Source organism: Salvia splendens, chromosome 20 (assembly GCF_004379255.2).
Source record: "Salvia splendens isolate huo1 chromosome 20, SspV2, whole genome shotgun sequence".
Taxonomy (NCBI): Eukaryota; Viridiplantae; Streptophyta; class Magnoliopsida; order Lamiales; family Lamiaceae; genus Salvia; species Salvia splendens.
The window spans coordinates 8099371-8122435 of NC_056051.1; the positions used below are offsets into that span (position 1 = coordinate 8099371).

Below are 23065 nucleotides of genomic sequence, written 5' to 3' on the forward strand. Positions count from 1 at the left end.
ATCAGTGTCTATTCTTTCACTATCAGATGAAGTATCTGGTCCTACTTCAGTTAAGGGAGCATTGAGATCAGTAGACTCTTTATCATTTTTGTTGTATAGAAAAGGGATGTTGTCTCACATTTTCATTCCCAGGCTCAATGGACCAAAGCCTATAACCTTTTACCCCCCCTATGATAGCCAAGCATAACACATTGTAGAGCTCTAGCACTTAATTTCACTTGCTTCAAGTGTGCAAAGGCTTTGCATCCAAATGGCTTCAATCTAGAGTCTGGCTTTGATCCATACCATCTCTCATCTGATATTGAGCCTCCTATGCCAGAGGAAGGGCACTTGTTGATCAAGAATGATGCAGTACTCACTGCTTCGGCCCTGAACTGCTTGCCTGCTCCAGAAGATGACAAGAGGCATCTAACTCTTTCCATCAAGGTGCGGTTCATCCTCTCTGCAACCCCATTATGCTGGGGGTTTGCAGGCACGGTTCTGTGTCTCCTGACACCTCTATCCTTGCAAAATGCATCAAATTCACTTGAAAAGTACTCCAAACCATTATCTGTCCTGAGCACTTTAGGGAACATGCCTTTCTCATTTTGCATTTCTATACACCAGATCTTGAAGGTGTTGAAGGCCTCAGACTTTTCTTTCAAGATATATACTCACACCTTTCTGGAAAAGTCATCTATTATAGACATGTAGTATCTTCCTCCACCTAGGCTCTTGACTGGAGATGGTCACCACAAGTCTGAATGGATGTAATCAAGAGGTGAGGTTTTCTTTTTTAAATTAACTTCTACAATAAAGGAGGAAATTACAAATAAACTCCTATACTATAGAAATGAGGAAATTGTAACTGATGTCAAGAGGGCTCGAACTCGGCACCTCATACAATAATGTGTAAGCTCATTGCCGCTAGGACTAAGGCTCTGAACTAATCAAGAGGTGACGTTGATTTATGGGTACCTGCTGGAAATGAAAGCTTCTTAGCCTTTCCAAGCAAACAATCCTCACATGGGCCCATTTTCTCTATGCTGCCGACTTCAATCACTTTCTTTTGGATCATTGCTTTCAAAGTACCTTCAGCAGGATGTCCTAACTTGAGATGCCAGCTCCTCAGATCATCCTTTACAGTGACATGAGATTCACCAACTATGACAGCAGCTTGCAGATAGTATAGACTGTCAGCTCTTTGTGCCACCATTTTAACCTGTTTTCCCTTGCAAATCTTCATCTCTCATTTTTCAGAAACAAAAGAGCATCCGTTCCTTTCAAGGGTACCAAGGAATATAAGATTCCTTTTGACCTTTGGGATGTACCTAACCTCGGAGAGAATTTTGACAGATCCATCATCAATCTGAGCTTTATATTTCCAATGCCTTTGATGCTGCAAACCTTGTTGTTTCCTAGCAAAACTGATCCATTGCATTCAACAAGATCATAGAACCAGTCCATGTTTGGACATATATGGAAAGAACAATCTGAGTCCATTATCCCAGACTCATTTTCAATCCTATCCATGACATTCATTACTTCAGTAGCATCTTCCCCATCACTGCTTATCAGATTGGTATGCGACTTGTTTTCTGCAGCTAGCTTCTTCTTCCAGCCATAGCAATCTTTCTTCAAATTGTTGGAGTTTTGGTGCCCCTTGCACAGCGAAAGACTTGTACAAAACAAATAAATCAGACGTAAGATCTATTTGACAGATTATGGGATTAATCAATTCACATGTTAACACAGAATTACATGCTAGAACGCAAATAATTCATGCTCATAGAATATAAATCCTAAACATGAATTCTACGGTTTAGAGTTACCAATTTGATTCTCCAAAGAATCGTCGATTGCTCGCGCCTTCTCCACGATGATCTTCAATACTAGACCACGGATCTTCTGACTGGTGTCCCAAACTGTATCTCGACATCAGGGTAGGCTGATCTCATTGAAACACTAGGACTCGAATAAAGAAGACACAAATTCCTCACGGAGGAGGAGCTAAAAATCTCACGGAGGAGAAAATCACTGAAATTTTCGATCTCCTCTCCAAATAGATGGGGACGAAAATTTTCACTCTAAAAAATTATGTTTTATATCTCCTTTATTCTCCTATTTATAATTGTTACATATTGAGCCCAGTCAGGGATCTATGGAAGGTTTTGGATATGGGCTCCCCCAATTAGCTTTTTACTAATTAAATTGAACCCACAATTTAATACAAGCTTATATTGGAATATTACGAGCAGCCACTACAGACGTAATATTGAACTCCCCATCCAAATCTAAAATTACAAGTAATCCGGGTTTCCATTTTGTTTATTATTTATTTCCCGCGCTTAAGATATAAATATCCATTAATTAATTAAAATCTGCTATGGACTTAATTAATTAACATCTTATTAATTCCAAGAGTGGACTTAGCAAGAAACACTTATTTATTATTCATAGAGTAATAAAACTCCAACTGGCCAGTTTTCGAATAATAAAACCTTGTTCAAGCTCCTCTTGAGGACATTATCAAATGAGACTCTCCTCGTGCACGATTCAACATAATAGCAATTCTAGCACCGCTAGATAATGATCACCACTACCCAATATACCTGGATCATTGGGTGACGAAAAACCCGCATCTTTGGTAAGTCAAAGTAGTAGATACTCAATGTCGTATGCTCAATGCTAACGTATGTAGATTAAGAAATTAATTATCAAGACCTCGTCTTTCAGTAGATAGCATAAAGACTCGTCTTGCTGTTAGATCCATTCAGTGCTATACCACACCAACGTCATCTTATTTCAATAAGGCTTAGAAATAATCGGACTGGCATTGCAACCTTTCACGATAGGTAGCCAAAGCCTATCTAGTTTGTGAAATTCTTCTTTTCTTTTGCAAAGCATTGCTTAGAACCGACTGTAGTACCTTAAAGTGAGCGCAACCCACAACCAGTCTACTATGAAAAAGACTTAGGCTTTGTTTACTTCTTATGCATTTAAATGTTTATAAAACATCTTATAAACACACAAGCAAACACAATGTAATAATATTCTATTCATGCAAACTGCTCGAATGATACTGAATCGAGTCAAAAGTGGATTGTAAAGTTTTTCCGTACACAAGCAAGATTCTATTTGTGCGAACTCGCTCGAAACATGCTTTTCAGTATACTAAACCTAACAATCTCCCACTTATACTCAAAACATGCTTTCGAGTATACCCACTGCCAAAAACTCCCCCACTTATAGACAAAGCAGGTCTTGAAGCTAGATATATCGAACTACCATTCATTTCACATCATGTTTCAAACATGTTGCCACAAAGGCATTTTCTGTGAAAAATCTGCTTGGTTGTTCTCTGATAATATCTTTTGCACCACTATGTCTTTGCTGCGTACTTGATCTTTAATTAATTTCATCTCTCTATGTGATTGCTTAGCTTATGATCTCGTGTTCCTCTTGAGTTAGCCTTTGCTAGAGTGAAAATACTCATAGGCATTCTCAAACTTACGATCAAAGCTACTAGGAGTATACTCCTAATGTAAACATATATGATGAGGATGACTTACTCTATCACTGATTAGTCTTAAGACTAAGTCAGTGTAACCCCAAGGACATTACATGAATGACTGGTAAACTAGAATATAGCGATTAGTCTTTCTCAAGTACTATGGTATATCCATTACCTCAATCAAAGTCCTTTGCCATGGTTAAAATGATATATACTTGCTATGCAAAAGCACAACTAATATCAAACTTAGTACACATCATAGCATACATGAGACATCTATCTGCAGAACTAGTCTCATAATTCTTGTTCTCACTAAGTGTCCAACGACACTTGACTAGAGACAAGACAATTCCATCTTGAATGGTAAAAACCTTTCATGAAAATTCTAATGCTAAAATGTTCCAAGCAATGTATAGATATAGGATTCCTAAGAGAATCTCAACATTCTTTCTAGCAATCTTAAGAATTAGATGCTTAGAATGTAATTAGTTTCTCTTAAATCATTTATCTTAAACTGGGTAGACAACCAGTTTCCTACGCTAGATGTCAATCTTAGTTGTTTGCAACTTTTGTAGATTTCATCATCGTAGAGTACCAATAATACCATATTTAATCCACTTTCAACTTCCTTGTGCTTACAACACATTTAAGGGCACATGTCAAATTTCAAACATTTGACAATCTTGATAAAACTCATATACTCTGACTTAGACGCTTGCCTAAGACCACAAAGGTCTTCATAAGCTTCCAATCATGTATTTCTTGCCCTTTATTACATACCCATTAGGATGTTCCATGTAGATGATTTCCTCAAGACTTCAATTAATAGAAAGATGTCTTGACAATCATAATACATACATTCTAATGTATGTAAGTTCTGATAGACATAAGGATCGAACAAATCTTGGCACAACGACAACGAGAAGATGATATTTCTCTTTGGGCATAGCCCATTGTCATTATCTAGCCATTTGAGATCTACATTTACACTTGCAATTATACTAGCTCCCACTGACTGACACAGCCTGTAGGTAGTATTGCAAGTCTTGTAAAACACGTTGTCTATCTAAGATATTAGTTTGGAATCTATCACCATTTCAAGGATGAATATCCAAATGAACCAATTCTACATTGTAGTTAAAGGGATTATGTTTAAGTTAATCTAAGACCGAGTCTTGCGACACTCTTAGACCCATGAACTTGTTATGTTCCTAGGAACGCTCCCACTACGACATGGTTCTTACAATCTTAGGTGTTGAAGTTAATTTTGTTAGTGCAAAACTTTCTAATGGTATGACTCCTTGGTAATGTGGAAAATTCGATATCTCTCTTTGTCCTGAGAGTTATCACGCTGTTATGCTTTTATTTCCTCTCTTGATCTTCATTAAAGAATTCTATCTTTGAAGATTACAGAACTTATAATCTTACATCATTTGGGACAACATTAAAACATACCTCAGTACTCAACTCCAATTACTTGGATACCTTTCCAACATGCGTTGGAACAACATTACACCTAGAGTTGTGCTAGACTAGAGTCACTCTAGTCCACAACTCGTGTTTTGTAGAAGGTACTGATGATGGTAGTTTCTTTAAGGTGTATCTCGTTATATTTTACGCTTATCCCATCAATGATAAGATTTTCATGAGTACAACTCATCACTTGATCAAACTTGTCTTAGAAAGACTCCGATTCCTTCTTACATGACTATCCCATTCTTTGAAAGAATGCTTGGATTCGTTAATGGAGATTAGATTCCCTCTACTGATCATAACGCTATGCTCGTCTCCTTATTGGTATAAACCTTTGAGACTTGCTAGTCTTTCTACGTTGCACTTCTATAAGTATTCTGAATCAAATGATTCTAACTCATAGTACATCGAATAGACATTCTCGACTTTCAAGCTATTTAACAAATTGTTAAAATCTTGATAGTCTAGATCAGTTTGAACAATAACTAAGTATTTTCTTGGCCTTAAGACTAAGAGCCATATATACTTTATCATTCATTGTTTAAGAAGTTGATGTGTTGTTTAATACTCAACCTTGTTGCATTTATATTGTTTCAGTACTATGATGCCTTAAACATCAACCATAAAACAATAATTGAGCATTAAAAGCTCTCACTGCAACAAAAACCTAACTGGATTAAGATCTCTTACTAAGAAGTCGCATTGTCATGTAAGTCATTGTCCTTCTCTAAAAGAGGTCAATCCAACTTACTAAGCACATTCACTTGCTTTAAACAAACTTTGATGACAATTCAGGCTCTCTCATTTCCATATCTAGTCTTTTGTTCTAATGAACTAGGACTTAGGAAAAATGCAGCCTTCATGAATTCGTCATCTGTCATGTTACTTTCCTATAACAGTAATATAATGACTAATATTCTGAAGGTTTTCTACTTTTCAGTTAAACCTTCTTATAGTCATTTCTTATTACTTTAGACGATGACTTGAGTCAGAAAACTATTTGAGTGATCAAAAGATTCCTCAAAACATTCTGTCCATCTAGAATATTCCAATCGAATCATCTTGACAGATTCTATTGATATCCATCTTTCATTGTCACTAACCAAGACTTGTCATGCTATTTAAAAGAAAATAGCTTGACATTATTCCTCAAAGAACTTGTCAAGTACATGCAAAATGCATTCTCGAACAATCTTCATGGAATTATGTCGAGGAGATAGAGGACATGAATCAGTGAGTATAAACTCCAAGTTTTAGCGATGAGAATCTTATCCATTTACGTTTCTAGTCTATATAATTTTGGCATTCGAGTTTATTTCTTTAAGGATCGCAGACAAGATATTGAATGACATAATGAAGATTTGGCAAATAAACTTATTATCACATACTTATGCTCAATACATAATCGCAAATAACCACAAAACAATTATGTATCTTGCAACTGTAAAATTAAAATTTTGTATCCTCCAGAGGAGGTCAATACGCATTAAAATCTTACAATTTTACTGGTCACAATCATCGAAGAATAGTCCAGAGACCACAGAGTGGCATGGCCGCCTAATGTTGCCTAAGCAAGACCACCGAATTTAGGATTACAGAGTCTCATTTCTACAACACAATCCCATAACAATGCTCATGTGCTGCTAACAAGATCAAGGTATCTCATAAATTCGGTGTGAACTTCTGAATCTCGCAGTTTCTTAGGATTATTGTCCCCACAGAACATGTGGCGATAATATTGGAAACCACATTCTAGTTCATACTACTTATTTTTGAGAAGTCCGCCCTCACGAACTTGCTATTTCTTAGGATTATTGTCCCCACAGAGCACGTGGCGATAATATTAGAAAAAAGCTTCATAAATTGCAAACCAATTGATGGAGACCATATACAACGCACTTGTTGTAATTATCGCTTAGATATTTTATATGGTTTTTGAATAATTATCACATAAGCAGATAAGACAGATAATCTACTTATAAATATAAACACCAAATAAGCAGATAAATCCATTTAATGCATGGCATTTGAACACACTGGATAATTAACGATAATTATTTAATCTAGTCAAGGGAGAATTAATTAAATAATTATGTTTTATCTTGGATAATTATTATCCTTATTCATTTAGGATTTATCAAGACGGTGTTAACTATCTAAATCCATTTAGGATTATTCTAGATTTTATTTCGATAAAATCAAATCCTTCAATTCAAGATAACGTTGATATATGATTATCATTATTTAAATCGTTATAGGATATTACTAGATAGAAACGATTCCATCATAATCCATAAGATAAATAAAATCCAACCAACCAAGATTTATTCAAATCTTTATACTATTTAGAATAGACATCCAGAATGTATCATATATTACTTAGGATTTCTTAGATAAATAAGTTTATCTAAATCCAATAAGGATTTTCTTATATATCATCTTTATCATAATCTATCTACGATATAAATCCAAAAGATAAGGATAACTTGGATTAATGTTTATTTTAATCCATCTAGGATTTGTCTTAATAGAATTAGATCTATTCAAATCCATTGGATAAAATAAATTAATATAAATATTAATCCTAATCCATCTAGGATTTATTCTTGGAGTAAATCCATATAAATCCAAATAATTAGATAATATTATATTATAATTATTCATATCTATTTTAGATTTATCTAGGAACAAATCCATACAAATCTAAAAGATAAGAATAAAATAAAATATTATATTATCACTATCTAAATCCATCTAGAACTTATCTATGAATAAATTCATATAAATTCAAAGGATAAGAATAAAATAGTATTATCATTATCTCAATCCAACTAGGATTTATCTAGGAATAGATCCATATAAATCCATAGTATATAGACAACAATTAGATTATTATTTTCCAAATATAACTAGGATTCATCTAGAAATAAAATCTATATAAATCCATTAAATAAGGAAAGAATCTAATTAATCCATGATTTGACACCAAATCAAATCTTATATAATATATAAAATCCACAAAAGATATATTCAAATCTTATTTCCATATTTATCTTAAATTATTTCCAAAATTGAATCGATTTGGAAACCCCAATCAAAATTTGGAAAGAATCTTGCGGGACTAAGCGTTGCCATGTCGCATGCTCTCGGCTCCGTCGACCGTCAAGTCCGGGAACTGCCCACGAAGGACTCCCACTCGACTCGCGAGCTGCTGCTGTTCTGCGTCGCGCAAACTGCCCAGCTCGAGAGCTTGGGCTGCCGATACAGCTTGGTCAGCCTGCCGTCGATCGAACTGCCGCCTTGCTGCTGCAGCGTCATCTATACTGCGTTCACTGCTCCGCGTTACCTCCGGCAGTACAGCAGACTGATTTGCCCGGTCTCGCAGCAGATCGCCCAAGACGTCGCTGCACTCTGCTGCGAAGTCTTCACCGCCACGGATGCTGCTGCATCCGTCTGCTCGGCCCAATCCGTCGCGCGCTGTTGTCGCAGCTGCTGTGTCGCGGTCTGATCGGCGCTGCAACGTCTGCTCGCTGATTGCCTATCGAGCCCGGGAACTTCCCACGAAGGGCTCCCACTCGCACCACAGCCGCTCCTTCCTGCGTGACAACGTCGCTCGCTGCTTCGTCATCGCAAACACCCATGACACAAAACTAATTGTGGTGCTTGAAAACGTTCAGCGCAAGAAATTCTAGTGATCAGTCGTGATCACAATTCCTTGATTTGGAACTCCATGTAATCATTAATAGTCAGAACAAATTCATGACTAAATACCCAATTAATTACATCACGGAATCACATATATGATTAAACTTTACGCATAGAGTTCAAACCTTGTTTACACGTACAAAACATATAAACAACGATTATGCATTCAAGCAATTCACATAACATGAAATTAATCCACATAATCAGAGCCAAAAATTGGCTCTGATACCAATTGTTGAGGTTTTGGAGCCCCTTCACAACGGAAGACTTGTACAAAATAAATAAATCAGACGTAGGATCTATTTGACAGATTATGGGATTAATCAATTCACATGTTAACATAGAATTCCATGCTAGAACTCAAATAATTCATGCTCATAGAATATAAATCCTAAACATGAATTCTACAATTTAGAGTTACCGATATGATTCTCCAAAGAATCGTCGATTGCTCGCGCCTTCTCCACGATGATCTTCAATACTAGACCACAGATCTTCTGACTGGTGTCCCGAACTGTATCTCGACATCAGGGTGGGCTGATCTTATCGAAACACTAGGACTCGAATAAAGAAGACACAAATTCCTCACGGAGGAGGAGCTGAAAATCTCACAGAGGAGAAAATCACTGAAATTTTCGATCTCCTCTCCAAATAGATGGGGACGAAAATTTTCACTCTAAAATATATCTTTTCTGTCTCCTTTATTCTCCTATTTATAATAGTTACATATTGGGTCCAGTCAGGGATCTATGGAAGGTTTTGGATATGGGCTCACCTAATTAGCTTTTTACTAATTAAATTGAACCCACAATTTAATACAAGCATATATTGGAATATTACGAGCAGCCACTATTGACGTAATATTGAAATCCCCATCCAAATATGAAATTACAAGTAATCCGGGTTTCCATTTTATTTATTATTTATTTCCCGCGCTTAAGATATAAATGTCCATTAATTAATTAAAATCTGCTATGGACTTAATTAATTAACATCTTATTAATTCCAAGAGTGGACTTAGCAAGACACACTTATTTATTATTCATAGAGTAATAAAACTCCAACTGGCCAGTTTTCGAATAATAAAACATTGTTCAAGCTCCTCTTGAGGACATTATCAAACGAGACTCTCCTCGTGCACGATTCAACATAATAGCAATTCTAGCACCGCTAGATAATGATTATCACTACCCAATATACCTGGATCGTTGGGTGACGAAAAACCCGCACCTTTGGTAAGTCAAAGTAGTAGATACTCAATGTCGTATGCTCAATGCTAACGTATGTAGATTAAGAAATTAATTATCAAGACCTCGTCTTTCAGTAGATAGTATAAAGACTCGTCTTGCTGTTAGATCCATTCAGTGCTATACCACACCAACGTCATCTTATTTCAATAAGGCTTAGAAATAATCGGACTGGCATTGCAACCTTTCACGATAGGTAGCCAAAGCCTATCTAGTTTGTGAAATTCTTCTTTTCTTTTGCAAAGCATTGCTTAGAACCGATTGTAGTACCTTAAAGTGAGCGCAGCCCACAACCAGTCTACTATGCAAAAGACTTAGGCTTTGTTTACTTCTTAGGCATTTAAATGTTTATAAAACATCTTATAAACGCACAATGTAATAATATTCTATTCGTGCAAACTGCTCGAATGATACTGAATCGGGTCAAAAGTGGATTGTAGAGTTTTTCCGTACACAAGCAAGATTCTATTCGTGCGAACTCGCTCGAAACATGATTTTCAGTATACTAAACCTAACACAAATGCCCTGGCTTCTTGCACCAGTGGCAAGACCGGGTTTCTTTCATCCCAGAGCTCTCATTCTTATTCTCCCCAGCCTTCTTCTTAAACCCCTTCTTGCTAAATTTCTTGATGTTGAGGGACTCAGGCTGGGAATCAAACACTCTTGAACCACCCTTTTGCAACTCTTTGGCCATGAGGGCAGAATGAACCTCATTGTAAGTAATAGGTTTATCTCTCCCATGAAGAATAGCATCTCTTAACTGGTCGTAGGAGCATGGCAAGGCATTAAGGACCAAGATGGCCTTGTCCTCATCACTAATCTTGACATCAATTGCTTCAAGATCATCAACAGTCTTGCAGAAATCTTCAATCTGTTCCACGATGGACTTTTCCTCTGAGAAGCTATATGAATATAGTCTTCTCTTCATATAAAGGCGGTTGGCTAAAGACTTGGCCATATAAACATCATCGTGCCTTTTCAAGATCCCAGGTGCAGTTGTCTCCCCTTGAACCTCATGCAGAACTTTATCTCCGAGACATAGTATCACTGCGCTATGGGCCTTTAACTGCATCTCCTCTAACTTCGCTCGAGCCTTTTCATCCAGCGCAGGAGCCTTGCCCTTCTCATCAGAGTCAGCTGGTGTGAGGACCGCGGCCAACCCCTGCTGCACCAGAACCGCCTTCATCTTCATTTTCCATAAGCCATACATTCTTGCTCGGGAACTTCTCTACTTCAAGTCTTGCTGCCATTCAAAAGCTTGTTGATCGGTGAGAATAAAGCTTCTCACAGACGGCGCCAATTGTTGAGTATGAATAACCACCGAATGAAAACAAGAACAAGTATGTAGAAGAGAAAGTTTGAGAGAGCTTCAACCGAGAGAATCTTATTGATGTGTAATCTCAAGAAGTATTTTACAAAAAGAATTACACTTCTAAATCAAGCTATCTCTATTTATACAATTAACTAATTAAGCAAGTGAATAAAGCCTTCACAAAAGTGGTTGTAACTGCCGTTCATACTTCCAACGGCTAGTAGCCGTAGCTCAACTAACATTTGAACTACTCTTCTTGATTATGCGTTGTGTTCCTTATCCTAAGCTCCCATGCACTTTCACTTGCTATGATGAGCCATTTCTTAACATCGTGGATAGTAGACAACATCAAAACCGCGAATTTCGCCCATCACCAGACAACCAAAGCAATTTGGGATGGGATAGCTTGGCCGTCACTTATGAAAGTGAGGCCGATCTCTAGCTCATATATGACCTAGAGGACAAGGCAAACACAATCAAACAGGGAAGCATGGATCTGGAAATATACTATCGGAAAATCCACGGGATGTGGATTAATGTCGACCGGTGTCAGAAACAACCGATCGATTGCTGCGAGAAAGGAGTGAATCAGTTTCGAGCTTACTCCAACACCAAGAGGCTACTCAGATTTCTATCGGGACTGAATCCGGAGTACGAAGACATAAAGCGTGATATCCTCAAGGAGATACCTCCTCCCTCCGTTGAACCCTTTTGCCGCATCTTTATTTTATCTACCCATGGCAAGCTCTAAGAACTTGCCACCAAGGGGTATTTCATCTCTCTCCCTCTCTATACTCCCTCCGTCCCATACAAATTGATCATTTATTCTCTATACTCCCTCAGTCCTATACAAATTCAAATTGATCATTTATTGTGAATGGAAAAAGTTGATGCAGTCAACTATTATAACTACTCCCTCCGTTCGTTCTCGTATATGTCTATGTCTATGTCTACTTAAATCTCTAATTTATTGCGCTTTAAATCTCTAATTTATTGTGAATGGAAAATGTTTATGCAGTCAACTATTATAACTAATCATAATGGATAGTACTGTCTCCGTTCGTTGTCATATATGTCTATGTCTACTTAAATCTCTAATTTATTGCTCCTTAAATCTCTGATTACGGCGCCTTTGATCTCTAATTAATTGTGAATGGAAAACGTTTACATAGTCGACTATTATAATATTATAATTATGGGAGTGATCAATTGTTAACTCACCATCTAGTTGCTAACTACAACTAATTTAAGAACATAGGATTTTATAAATCTAGGGGTCTAAAATTTGTCATGTGTAATTTTTATTTTTATTAATTAAATAAAAATAAATAAATAAAGCTATCAAATTAGGGTTTTGGATGAAAATGTCAATATAGTGTTTTAAAAATATCAACACAATGCTTTGAAAATGTCAACACATTGCTTTCAGATTGACATTCTACATGTATTATATTGACATATTTTATATACTATGTTAGACATTTGCTGCTATACAAAAAAATTGAAATTTTTTTATTTTTTTTCAAATTTTGACATCGGAACATATGCAAGGAAGATCTCGTTAGAATTCTTATGAAATTATCTTTAATTTGATATATGTTGTGCGAAAAAATAATTTAAATCAAGAAAGTTATATGAATTTTAAAGTTATGTGATATTTTTTAAAAGTTAGTTACAACTAATTTGTTGTAAATTCACCTTAATACCCTTATTGACGTTTTTTGTTGATCGTATTGAAATTTTGGGGCTGATGATCTAGGCCCTTGATTTGAATATCTAAAGGCTATTATTTAATTGTAGTTAGCAATTCAGTATTGAGTTAGCAATATAACACTCTTCATTATAATTATTCATAATGGATATTAATGCCTCCGTCCCAAGGGTATCTCCTCTTTTCTTTTTGTCCATTTCACATAAATATGTACTCTTATTTTTAAATTTTATGAAAGTCTTTTCTTTTTATGAAAGTGTGATCCATTTTTCACTAATAATACTTCAATTACGTGTTCCTTTTAAATATTTTTATATTTTAATAATTATGCATTAAAATCCATATCCAAAATCCGTGCGACCAAAATATTTGATGCCTTTGTGGAAAATTATGATTTGCTTTTGGATAACGGAAAATATCACGTGACCAAAATATTTGATGCTTTTGTAGAAAATTATGATTTACTTTTGGATAACGGAAAATATCATGTGACCAAAATATTTGTCTATTTAACCGACATCATTTAATATATTTAATCAATAATATAATGGCCATTTTTTATAATTGCGAGATAGAACAAAATTTGACCAAACTTCATATTTTTTTTTCAATTGCCCTATTAATCATAATGTTTACAAAAGAGTACGAATACAAATTGTTTACAAAATAGTACTACTACACTATATCTATTTACAGCATCCGGTCTCTTCCATTTTCAACCTCTATAAATAGAAGAATCAATTCATCCTTTTTCATACACCACTTCAAAACATGGGGAACACAGCTGAAGAGAAGCCGCAAATCCCACTTCTCACACCTTACCAAATGGGAAATTTTCAGCTCTCTCATAGGTAATTTCAGTCATCATCTGTTTTAATTGTAATAAAAATTCTATTCCATAGATATTATACTTTCTTTTTTAATTTATTAATATTTTCTTTTTATTTTTTAAAAATTCTCTTTTATATTAATATAGATATACTATTTTCTCCCTCCACCTCACTCACAAAACAAAATTTCCTAAACTCTCGTGTCATTATTATTAGAGTGAGGGAGTACTACTACTCAGATTTATTGGAACTTTTTTACCAAGCTACTATAAATTTTGTTTGGCAGGAGGGTTTAGGATTTTATTTAATTAAAAAAGTTATCTTTTATTTTGTGAAATTTAGTTGTCTTTTTCCTTAATGTTGTGGATAATGTTTGTGTTTTCCTGCATTTTTAGCCTTTTCATGTTGAGTTTAAAGGCTTTGCAGTTGGGAATGGATCTTGGAAAAAATGTCCAAGAAATTTATGTATTGTGGAAAATTTTAGTTAAAATTGGCGCTTAAGTTGAATTAATGTGTTGAAATAAAAATGATTGAAGAAAATTGAAACTAGTGTGGTAAAAATTGTTTGGAGCTGCTAATGCGTCGGAGGAAGGGATCACCTAAAACAAAATCCTAAAACACACTCACAACAAAATAAAATAATCTTATAAACATGAATAATTTTAATAAGTGATGGTGGGGTCCATTACACATCTTTGTGAATGTGTTTTAGGATTTGTTTTATGGTTTGTTTTAGGTGGACTCAAGGCATATTTACTCACAAAATTAGTATTGAATTACTCATTTGCCACTTTGTCCTTTTTGTGTGTGGATTGTATCTTAACAAAATGTGTGTAAATTTGTAATGATATTTTTCTTGGCATAGATTACAAAGTTTGTAAATTGAGTTTTCAATCGTCAGAAACATTGGTGAAGATGAGAAGTTGGGGGCTCTCTTAAGTTCTTCATATTCATGAGATTCATGGCCTAATGTAGCTTTGAGGTGGTTGTCTAAAGCTTGTATTCGGCCTCTTTTGATTGACAAATGTGTGATTTAGTTCATTGACACAAGACGAAGACGATCTTGATCCAACAAAAAGTTGCTGTTCATCGATATGAATATGCTTTTCTCCTTGCCTAAGTCGCCTTTTGCTTGTGTTCAGAAGGAGGGCATATCTCGATATGATCAAGATCGTTGTTTTCGTCTTTCTTTTCTTCTTAACACGTCTCTCCATTTCAAAATGTCTCTACTACTCTCATGTGGATTGAGCTGGCCTTGTTGAGTTGTTAATACTCATGGTTGCTTTGGCATCGTACACTTTTTTCTGCTACATTCTGACTCTTGTCTGTAGTTAGAGGGCGCTCGTCTGAGTTGACTCTACGCACTAGTAATTTCCAAATAGCACGAAGATGATCACTGTGTTTGGATAATGTGAAATCGATCGGATGAACAAACAATAACCAAGAAGCAAGAATGTAAAAAGCACACAAGCTTATACGTGGTTCGGATGAATCCTACGTCCACGGGGAAACTCTAGCAACGATTTATTGAGTGTGGAACAATACAAGATGAAGATCTCTCTCCAGAAACACCACAATACAATCCTCAACCTAACTACTAACAAGAACTAACTGCGGCTAATTCCTTTACCAATCTCAGCTCCTGAAGCTAATCCTTAAGATCCACTCCGAGTTCTGCTTCTTCTTCTTCTTGAGAATGTCACGAAAGGGAGAGAGATTGAATGAGTATGTGTGTGTTGTAATGTTTCTCCTTCACTCACAAATCGAGCTTTATAGTGTGGGCTCAACTAATTAACTGCCCAACAACTTACTCCTTTTATGAGTCAGACAACCCAATTTGTTTCCAACGGCCCAAACCACTATTTGAATATTTGTGAATCATAAGTTCCAACAGATAAAGTAGTCATTGCTCTTGCAGAATGTGTTTTCATGAAAAGTGTATTAATTCATTCTGTTTTGGACAGAGTTGTTCTGGCGCCAATGACGAGGCAGCGGTCTTACAACAACGTGCCTCAGTCCCATGCCGTGTTGTATTACTCTCAGAGAGCAAGCAAAGGCGGTTTTATGCTGAGTGAAGCAACCGGAGTTTCTGATACTGCACAAGGGTAACTTGATGATGCTGTTGTTTCAAGCATTCTGCATCTTCTCTCGTTGTAGTTCTTTGTTGACACGAACATTTTGCTCTTGTAGATACCCTGAGACTCCGGGGATCTGGACAAAGGAGCAAGTGGAGGGGTGGAAGCCGATTGTAGACGCGGTTCATGCCAAAGGTGCAGTCTTCTTTTGCCAGATTTGGCATGTTGGCAGGGTTTCAAACACAGGTATTCCCTTCCTTGATTGTTTGCCGGAAATGACACAACGTTTACCTGGATTTGCAAATTTCGTAGTACTACTTTTAAGACGTTGCAATTACAACTTTCCATGTTTTATCATTGAGTTGTTGTTGGTCGAGTGGTGGAGAATTTCGTAGATGTTCTCGAAAACTCTTGGAAATTCGTGTAAATGTTGTGTTAGTTACATCCGACCATTAACATCTGTTTGTTTCCATCGTATGTTATTTTTGGTAATTGCAACTTTGAATTTAAAAAGTGTGAGACATTTGGCCTCAGATTAACAACTTTTCAGTTTCCGTCCTTTGTTACTGACTGCATTGCATCATACAGGGTTTCAGCCAAACGGGCAAGCTCCGATATCATCCACGGACAAAGAACTAACCATAGAAACCCAGCCTAGTGGCGATGTTATGCAATACTCACCTCCACGGCGCCTCACAACCGAAGAAATCCCACAAATTGTCAATGACTTCAGAATTGCTGCAAGGAATGCTATAGAAGCCGGTAAGCCACTCGTGATTGTGCACACAAACCTACGCTTGTTTTACGCCAATATCCTTGCCAACTCTCTCTCATCATCAGGTTTTGATGGAATCGAGGTGCACGGCGCTCACGGCTATCTCATAGACCAGTTCTTGAAAGACGGGGTGAATGACCGTACCGATCAATACGGAGGGTCTCTCGAGAACCGATGTCGTTTCGCTCATGAGATCGTCGAGGCCGTGACAGCCGAGATAGGGGCAGAGAGGGTCGGCATCCGGCTCTCGCCCTTTGCAGACTATATGGAGTCCGGGGACTCGGATCCTAACACTCTTGGCCTTCACCTGGCCGAGACGTTGAGCAGATACGGGATTCTCTACTGCCACATGGTCGAGCCGAGGATGGAAACCGCGGACGAGAAATTCGAGTGCCCGCACAGCCTTGTCCCGATGAGACGGGCATTTAAAGGAACCTTCATTGTCGCAAGTGGCTACGACAGGGAAGACGGGAACAAGGCCGTGGAGGAGGATCGCGCTGATCTCGTTGCGTTCGGACGCCTTTTCTTGGCTAATCCTGATCTGCCTAAGAGGTTTGAGTTGAATGCTCCTTTGAACAAATATGATAGGGACACTTTCTATATACCTGATCCTGTTGTAGGCTATACTGATTATCCATTTCTTGATGAAACTACTTGATTTCTGAAAGATTTGAAAGTTACATTTCTTGATCCATGGTATGATTGGAAAGATTTGGAGTAAATATGAAACTGTTGTAGCCAAATAAGGAATTACATATCTCCATGGTATCTATTTATTAAATTATCAATAAAGGGGTGTCTTTGTGTTGAGATTTTGTTGTAGGTTGAATTATCACCTATCTTGTATGCTTTATAGTAAAGAAATATTTGTGTGCCTTCATATCCAAAGCGACTCCACATATTGCTCGATGTAGATCATATTAATGTGGAAATATGAGGATTTCTTTCACCGTAACAAATTTTACATGAATAGGTAGAGAAGATTTTTATACAAACATTAATTACTGATCAGTGTATTAGGTAAATAAGATATATACAGGCACAAACTTTACCATATTCCGAGTTCAATGGTTTCAATAAACTCACCGGCCGCCGCATCCACTAATTCAGAACTTAGTCTGATGGCGACGGGTAGCTTTCCATTTCATCACGTGGTTACCTACGTGTTGCTCGTTACATGTACTCCCTTCGACCCTCTTCAACTTTGTTAGGAACTAAAACGTCAAAGTCGCTTACTGTCCATTCCGAAGTAACCCCAGCTGGGCTAACATATATTTCTGTACCAACATTGATTGAAATCCACACTCGTTTTGCTGGTTTTGTTCCTGGATCCTGCACAAGATTTCAGAGAAGAATTAAACGAAGGCGCTTTGCTAGACCGATCACCTCAAACCACGGAAATATGCATCCATATTCTCAATCATGGAACTCAGGCTGGGTAGCAGATTAGAACAGGGGCAGACGCAGAAAAAACATCAGTTTAAGGCGATTTGGTTCATTGATCGCACCTGATAGAAATATAGACGGCTAGAGAGGGCTCCAGTGTCGAGCTCCCAAGTTCTCTGGTCTCCAATCCACCCGTCTCCTTTCCTTTCAGGGTAGCCGTGGACGGCCCACTCGGGGTGAGGGAGGATCTGCACGAGCTCCTGCGCCTGTGGGTTGCTATACGGGTCACAAATGTCGTAAGGCTTCTCAAGATACCGAGCATTTCCAGGAGCACAATAGAGATGATATGCGGAATAAGGGAACAGTGACGTGTCATTTCTGTGTATCATCTCTCCAGTAGAACTCGTGTGGTACGGCGGGCACGAGACCAGATTGTCGGGACGACACAAGCTTGTCGTTGCCGGGTTGATGATCATCTCACTATATCGCGTCACATCCGTGAGGACATCCCCATCGCACGGATCTCCGTTGTTCTTCCAACAGCTTCCGATATCGAGCAGATAGAATTGGCTGTTCGGACCTCCGCCTTTCTTGACATCGAGTGTTACTCTCACCTTAAAATTGGGAGACTCCGGCACCTGTAAAATGCAGAAAAAACATTTAAGCAAAAACATTTAAACTTGAATATCACTTTAAAGTCCAGATTATGCCCTGTGTTTCCAAAATGTCCAAAATTTTCCAAAATGATACATTAGTACTTAGGAATTCGACCCTTATCTAAATACAGGACGACCAAAGTTTTTTCCAGTACCAAAAGGTCGTGCGGGCAGAAAATAAATTGCAAAAGGACAACTTTTTGCAGATATTTAGTTGCCAGTACGACTTTTTAGTACTAAAAAAGCAGGTGTGCCCTTGATTTTGTTACAAAATCAATTCATCGGATACTATAAATCATTTCATTGTCGAAAATACGAGACATTTACGAAGAAATGTGCATACTTTGCACCAGAAAGTGATATTCATCCGAGCAAGAAGCAATAAACTACTAAAACGGACCGTTTTCATGATGCCACGCCCGTCATAGTGATATCCTCCGTTGAACCCTTTTGCCGCATCCGCCCTCAGATACAACATAAGCCAAGGATACTTAGACGACGCTGTCAGCTTGTGCGACACAATCCAGCTCCCCGTGCTCAGATTCTTCTGCCATGAAGCCGAGAAGAAAGAATTGGATCCTGCCCCCCCACTCAGATCAGCATCAAGATCATACGTCCCGTAATACCCTCCAACCACAGAGACATTTCCATCTTGAAGCAAAACCAGTCGGGACTTGTTATGGAACATAAGGGGTTGGTTCATACACCCTTCACCGAAGCAAGGGAAGCTCCGGTCTGTGACTATTTTTGCGACCTTCTTCCCATTCTCGGGGCAGAGTGTCGTGTTCTTGTCAAAATTGCCGTTTTTCAGCATGATCATCCAGAAATACCAAGGATCGGGAGAGCCACATAGCGATCCGAGGTAAAGCTCCTTCTCGACTGCATAAGCATCAGGATCTGAGGTTGACTTGAAGTCTCTGATAGGGAATCTGTCACCAGCTTTCAGTTTGTTGTCTGAATCCTTCACTTTATGGTGTAATTCACACTTGCTTTCCTCATCAACGAACGAGCTGCTCGAAAAATCTGTTTACAACACGTTTATTCAACTTCGTATAGACAGAGGCGGAGGCAGCTTGGTACTCCCTTTGTCCCACAATAATATGCACTCTTTCATTTTTAGTCTGTCCCACAAGATTATATGCCCTGTCCAATTTTGAAAACTTTTTTCTCTCATACTCCACTAATAATACTTTAATTAATTTTTATCTCTATCTCTCTCACTTTGTCAATTTTATATTAAAATCCGTGCCGAACTCAAAGTACATTTTCTTTGGGACGGAGGGAGTAGTAAATTGTGGGAGTCAACAATCTTCAAAACTAACATAATCAACAAGCCAAAGTGACAAAATAGCATCAGCAACCAAAATGATTATGAATTCAGCTAATAATCTCATCTCAGTAAAAATAACATCAACAAACTTGTTTTGTTAACAAAGCTATCTCGTAGTATTTCATTTCAAACAATATATTTTTATTAAAACATTAAAAATGTAAAAAAACCTGCAATTTTAGGGCATTGAAGATCAGCACAATCAGCCATTCTTATCGAAACACTAGGACTCGAATAAAGAAGACACAAATTCCTCACGGAGGAGGAGCTGAAAATCTCACAGAGGAGAAAATCACTGAAATTTTCGATCTCCTCTCCAAATAGATGGGGACGAAAATTTTCACTCTAAAATATATCTTTTCTGTCTCCTTTATTCTCCTATTTATAATAGTTACATATTGGGTCCAGTCAGGGATCTATGGAAGGTTTTGGATATGGGCTCCCCAATTAGCTTTTTACTAATTAAATTGAACCCACAATTTAATACAAGCTTATATTGGAATATTACGAGCAGCCACTATTGACGTAATATTGAAATCCTCATCCAAATATGAAATTACAAGTAATCCGGGTTTCCATTTTATTTATTATTTATTTCCCGCGCTTAAGATATAAATATCCATTAATTAATTAAAATCTGCTATGGACTTAATTAATTAACATCTTATTAATTCCAAGAGTGGACTTAGCAAGAAACACTTATTTATTATTCATAGAGTAATAAAACTCCAACTGGCCAGTTTTCGAATAATAAAACATTGTTCAAGCTCCTCTTGAGGACATTATCAAACGAGACTCTCCTCGTGCACGATTCAACATAATAGCAATTCTAGCACCGCTAGATAATGATTACCACTACCCAATATACCTGGATCGTTGGGTGACGAAAAACCCGCACCTTTGGTAAGTCAAAGTAGTAGATACTCAATGTCGTATGCTCAATGCTAACGTATGTAGATTAAGAATTTAATTATCAAGACCTCGTCTTTCAGTAGATAGTATAAAGACTCGTCTTGCTGTTAGATCCATTCAGTGCTATACCACACCAACGTCATCTTATTTCAATAAGGCTTAGAAATAATCGGACTGGCATTGCAACCTTTCACGATAGGTAGTCAAAGCCTATCTAGTTTGTGAAATTCTTCTTTTCTTTTGCAAAGCATTGCTTAGAACCGACTGTAGTACCTTAAAGTGAGCGCAGCCCACAACCAGTCTACTATGCAAAAGACTTAGGCTTTGTTTACTTCTTAGGCATTTAAATGTTTATAAAACATCTTATAAACGCACAATGTAATAATATTCTATTCGTGCAAACTGCTCGAATGATACTGAATCGGGTCAAAAGTGGATTGTAGAGTTTTTCCGTACGCAAGCAAGATTCTATTCGTGCGAACTCGCTCGAAACATGATTTTCAGTATACTAAACCTAACACAAATGCCCTGGCTTCTTGCACCAGGGCAAGACCGGGTTTCTTTCATCCCAGAGCTCTCATTCTTATTCTCCCCAGCCTTCTTCTTAAACCCCTTCTTGCTAAATTTCTTGATGTTGAGGGACTCAGGCTGGGAATCAAACACTCTTGAACCACCCTTTTGCAACTCTTTGGCCATGAGGGCAGAATGGACCTCATTGTAAATAATAGGTTTATCTCTCCCATGAAGAATAGCATCTCTTAACTGGTCGTAGGAGCATGACAAGGCATTAAGGACCAAGATGGCCTTGTCCTCATCACTAATCTTGACATCAATTGCTTCAAGATCATCAACAGTCTTGCAGAAATCTTCAAGCTGTTCCACGATGGACTTTTCCTCTGAGAAGCTATATGAATATAGTCTTCTCTTCATATAAAGGCGGTTGGCTAAAGACTTGGCCATATAAACATCATCGAGCCTTTTCAAGATCCCAGGTGCAGTTGTCTCCCCTTGAACCTCATGCAGAACTTTATCTCCGAGACATAGTATCACTGCGCTATGGGCCTTTAACTGCATCTCCTCTAACTTCGCTCGAGCCTTTTCATCCAGCGCAGGAGCCTTGCCCTTCTCATCAGAGTCTGCTGGTGTGAGGACCGCGGCCAACCCCTGCTGCACCAGAACCGCCTTCATCTTCATTTTCCATAAGCCATACATTCTTGCTCGGGAACTTCTCTACTTCAAGTCTTGCTGCCATTCAAAAGCTTGTTGATCGGTGAGAATAAAGCTTCTCACAGACGGCGCCAATTGTTGAGTATGAATAACCACCGAATGAAAACAAGAACAAGTATGTAGAAGAGAAAGTTTGAGAGAGCTTCAACCGAGAGAATCTTATTGATGTGTAATCTCAAGAAGTATTTTACAAAAAGAATTACACTTCTAAATCAAGCTATCTCTATTTATACAATTAACTAATTAAGCAAGTGAATAAGGCCTTCACAAAAGTGGTTGTAACTGCCGTTCATACTTCCAACGGCTAGTAGCCGTAGCTCAACTAACATTTGAACTACTCTTCTTGATTATGCGTTGTGTTCCTTATCCTAAGCTCCCATGCACTTTCACTTGCTATGATGAGCCATTTCTTAACATCGTGGATAGTAGACAACATCAAAACCGCGAATTTCGCCCATCACCAGACAACCAAAGCAATTTGGGATAGGATAGCTTGGCCGTCACTTATGAAAGTGAGGCCGATCTCTAGCTCATATATGACCTAGAGGACAAGGCAAACACAATCAAACAGGGAAGCATGGATCTGGAAATATACTATCGGAAAATCCACGGGATGTGGATTAATGTCGACCGGTGTCAGAAACAACCGATCGATTGCTGCGAGAAAGGAGTGAATCAGTTTCGAGCTTACTCCAACACCAAGAGGCTACTCAGATTTCTATCGGGACTGAATCCGGAGTACGAAGACATAAAGCGTGATATCCTCAAGGAGATACCTCCTCCCTCCGTTGAACCCTTTTGCCGCATCTTTATTTTATCTACCCATGGCAAGCTCTAAGAACTTGCCACCAAGGGGTATTTCATCTCTCTCCCTCTCTATACTCCCTCCGTCCCATACAAATTGATCATTTATTCTCTATACTCCCTCAGTCC

At 37.8% G+C, this 23065-nt stretch overlaps 2 protein-coding genes across 2 annotated transcripts; one reads left to right on the forward strand and one right to left on the reverse strand.

Moving 5' to 3' along the window:
- The first annotated feature begins 13686 nt into the window (after positions 1–13686).
- On the forward strand, positions 13687–17431 carry LOC121782883 (putative 12-oxophytodienoate reductase 11). The gene is made up of 5 exons (XM_042180869.1): positions 13687–13792; positions 15736–15876; positions 15962–16092; positions 16435–16608; positions 16687–17431. The coding sequence occupies exons 1-5, from the start codon at positions 13713–13715 to the stop codon at positions 17277–17279; spliced, it is 1119 nt and encodes a 372-aa protein (XP_042036803.1). The 5' UTR covers positions 13687–13712; the 3' UTR covers positions 17280–17431.
- A 110-nt stretch (positions 17432–17541) lies between these two features.
- LOC121781419 lies at positions 17542–22117 on the reverse strand. Its single transcript, XM_042179162.1, has 5 exons — positions 21420–22117; positions 20164–20216; positions 19064–19686; positions 18130–18645; positions 17542–17953 (listed from the first exon to the last, which is right to left on the reverse strand). The coding sequence occupies exons 1-5, from the start codon at positions 22115–22117 to the stop codon at positions 17795–17797; spliced, it is 2049 nt and encodes a 682-aa protein (XP_042035096.1). The 3' UTR covers positions 17542–17794.
- Between the last annotated feature and the right edge of the window lie 948 nt (positions 22118–23065).

What these genes read in the sequence shown, in the direction of transcription:
- LOC121782883 (XM_042180869.1), top strand. Translation starts at nt 13,713, where the DNA reads ATGGGGAACACAGCTGAAGAGAAGCCGCAAATCCCACTTCTCACACCT. An exon ending in AATTTTCAGCTCTCTCATAG is followed by an intron (nt 13,793 to 15,735) that starts GTAATTTCAGTC and finishes TGTTTTGGACAG; the next exon opens with AGTTGTTCTGGCGCCAATGA. An exon ending in TGGCAGGGTTTCAAACACAG is followed by an intron (nt 16,093 to 16,434) that starts GTATTCCCTTCC and finishes TGCATCATACAG; the next exon opens with GGTTTCAGCCAAACGGGCAA.
- LOC121781419 (XM_042179162.1), bottom strand. Translation starts at nt 22,117, where the DNA reads ATGTATGGCTTATGGAAAATGAAGATGAAGGCGGTTCTGGTGCAGCAG. An exon ending in AGCCAGGGCATTTGTGTTAG is followed by an intron (nt 20,217 to 21,419) that starts GTTTAGTATACT and finishes TTCGAGTCCTAG; the next exon opens with TGTTTCGATAAGAATGGCTG. An exon ending in GCCGTCTATATTTCTATCAG is followed by an intron (nt 17,954 to 18,129) that starts GTGCGATCAATG and finishes AATCTTGTGCAG; the next exon opens with GATCCAGGAACAAAACCAGC.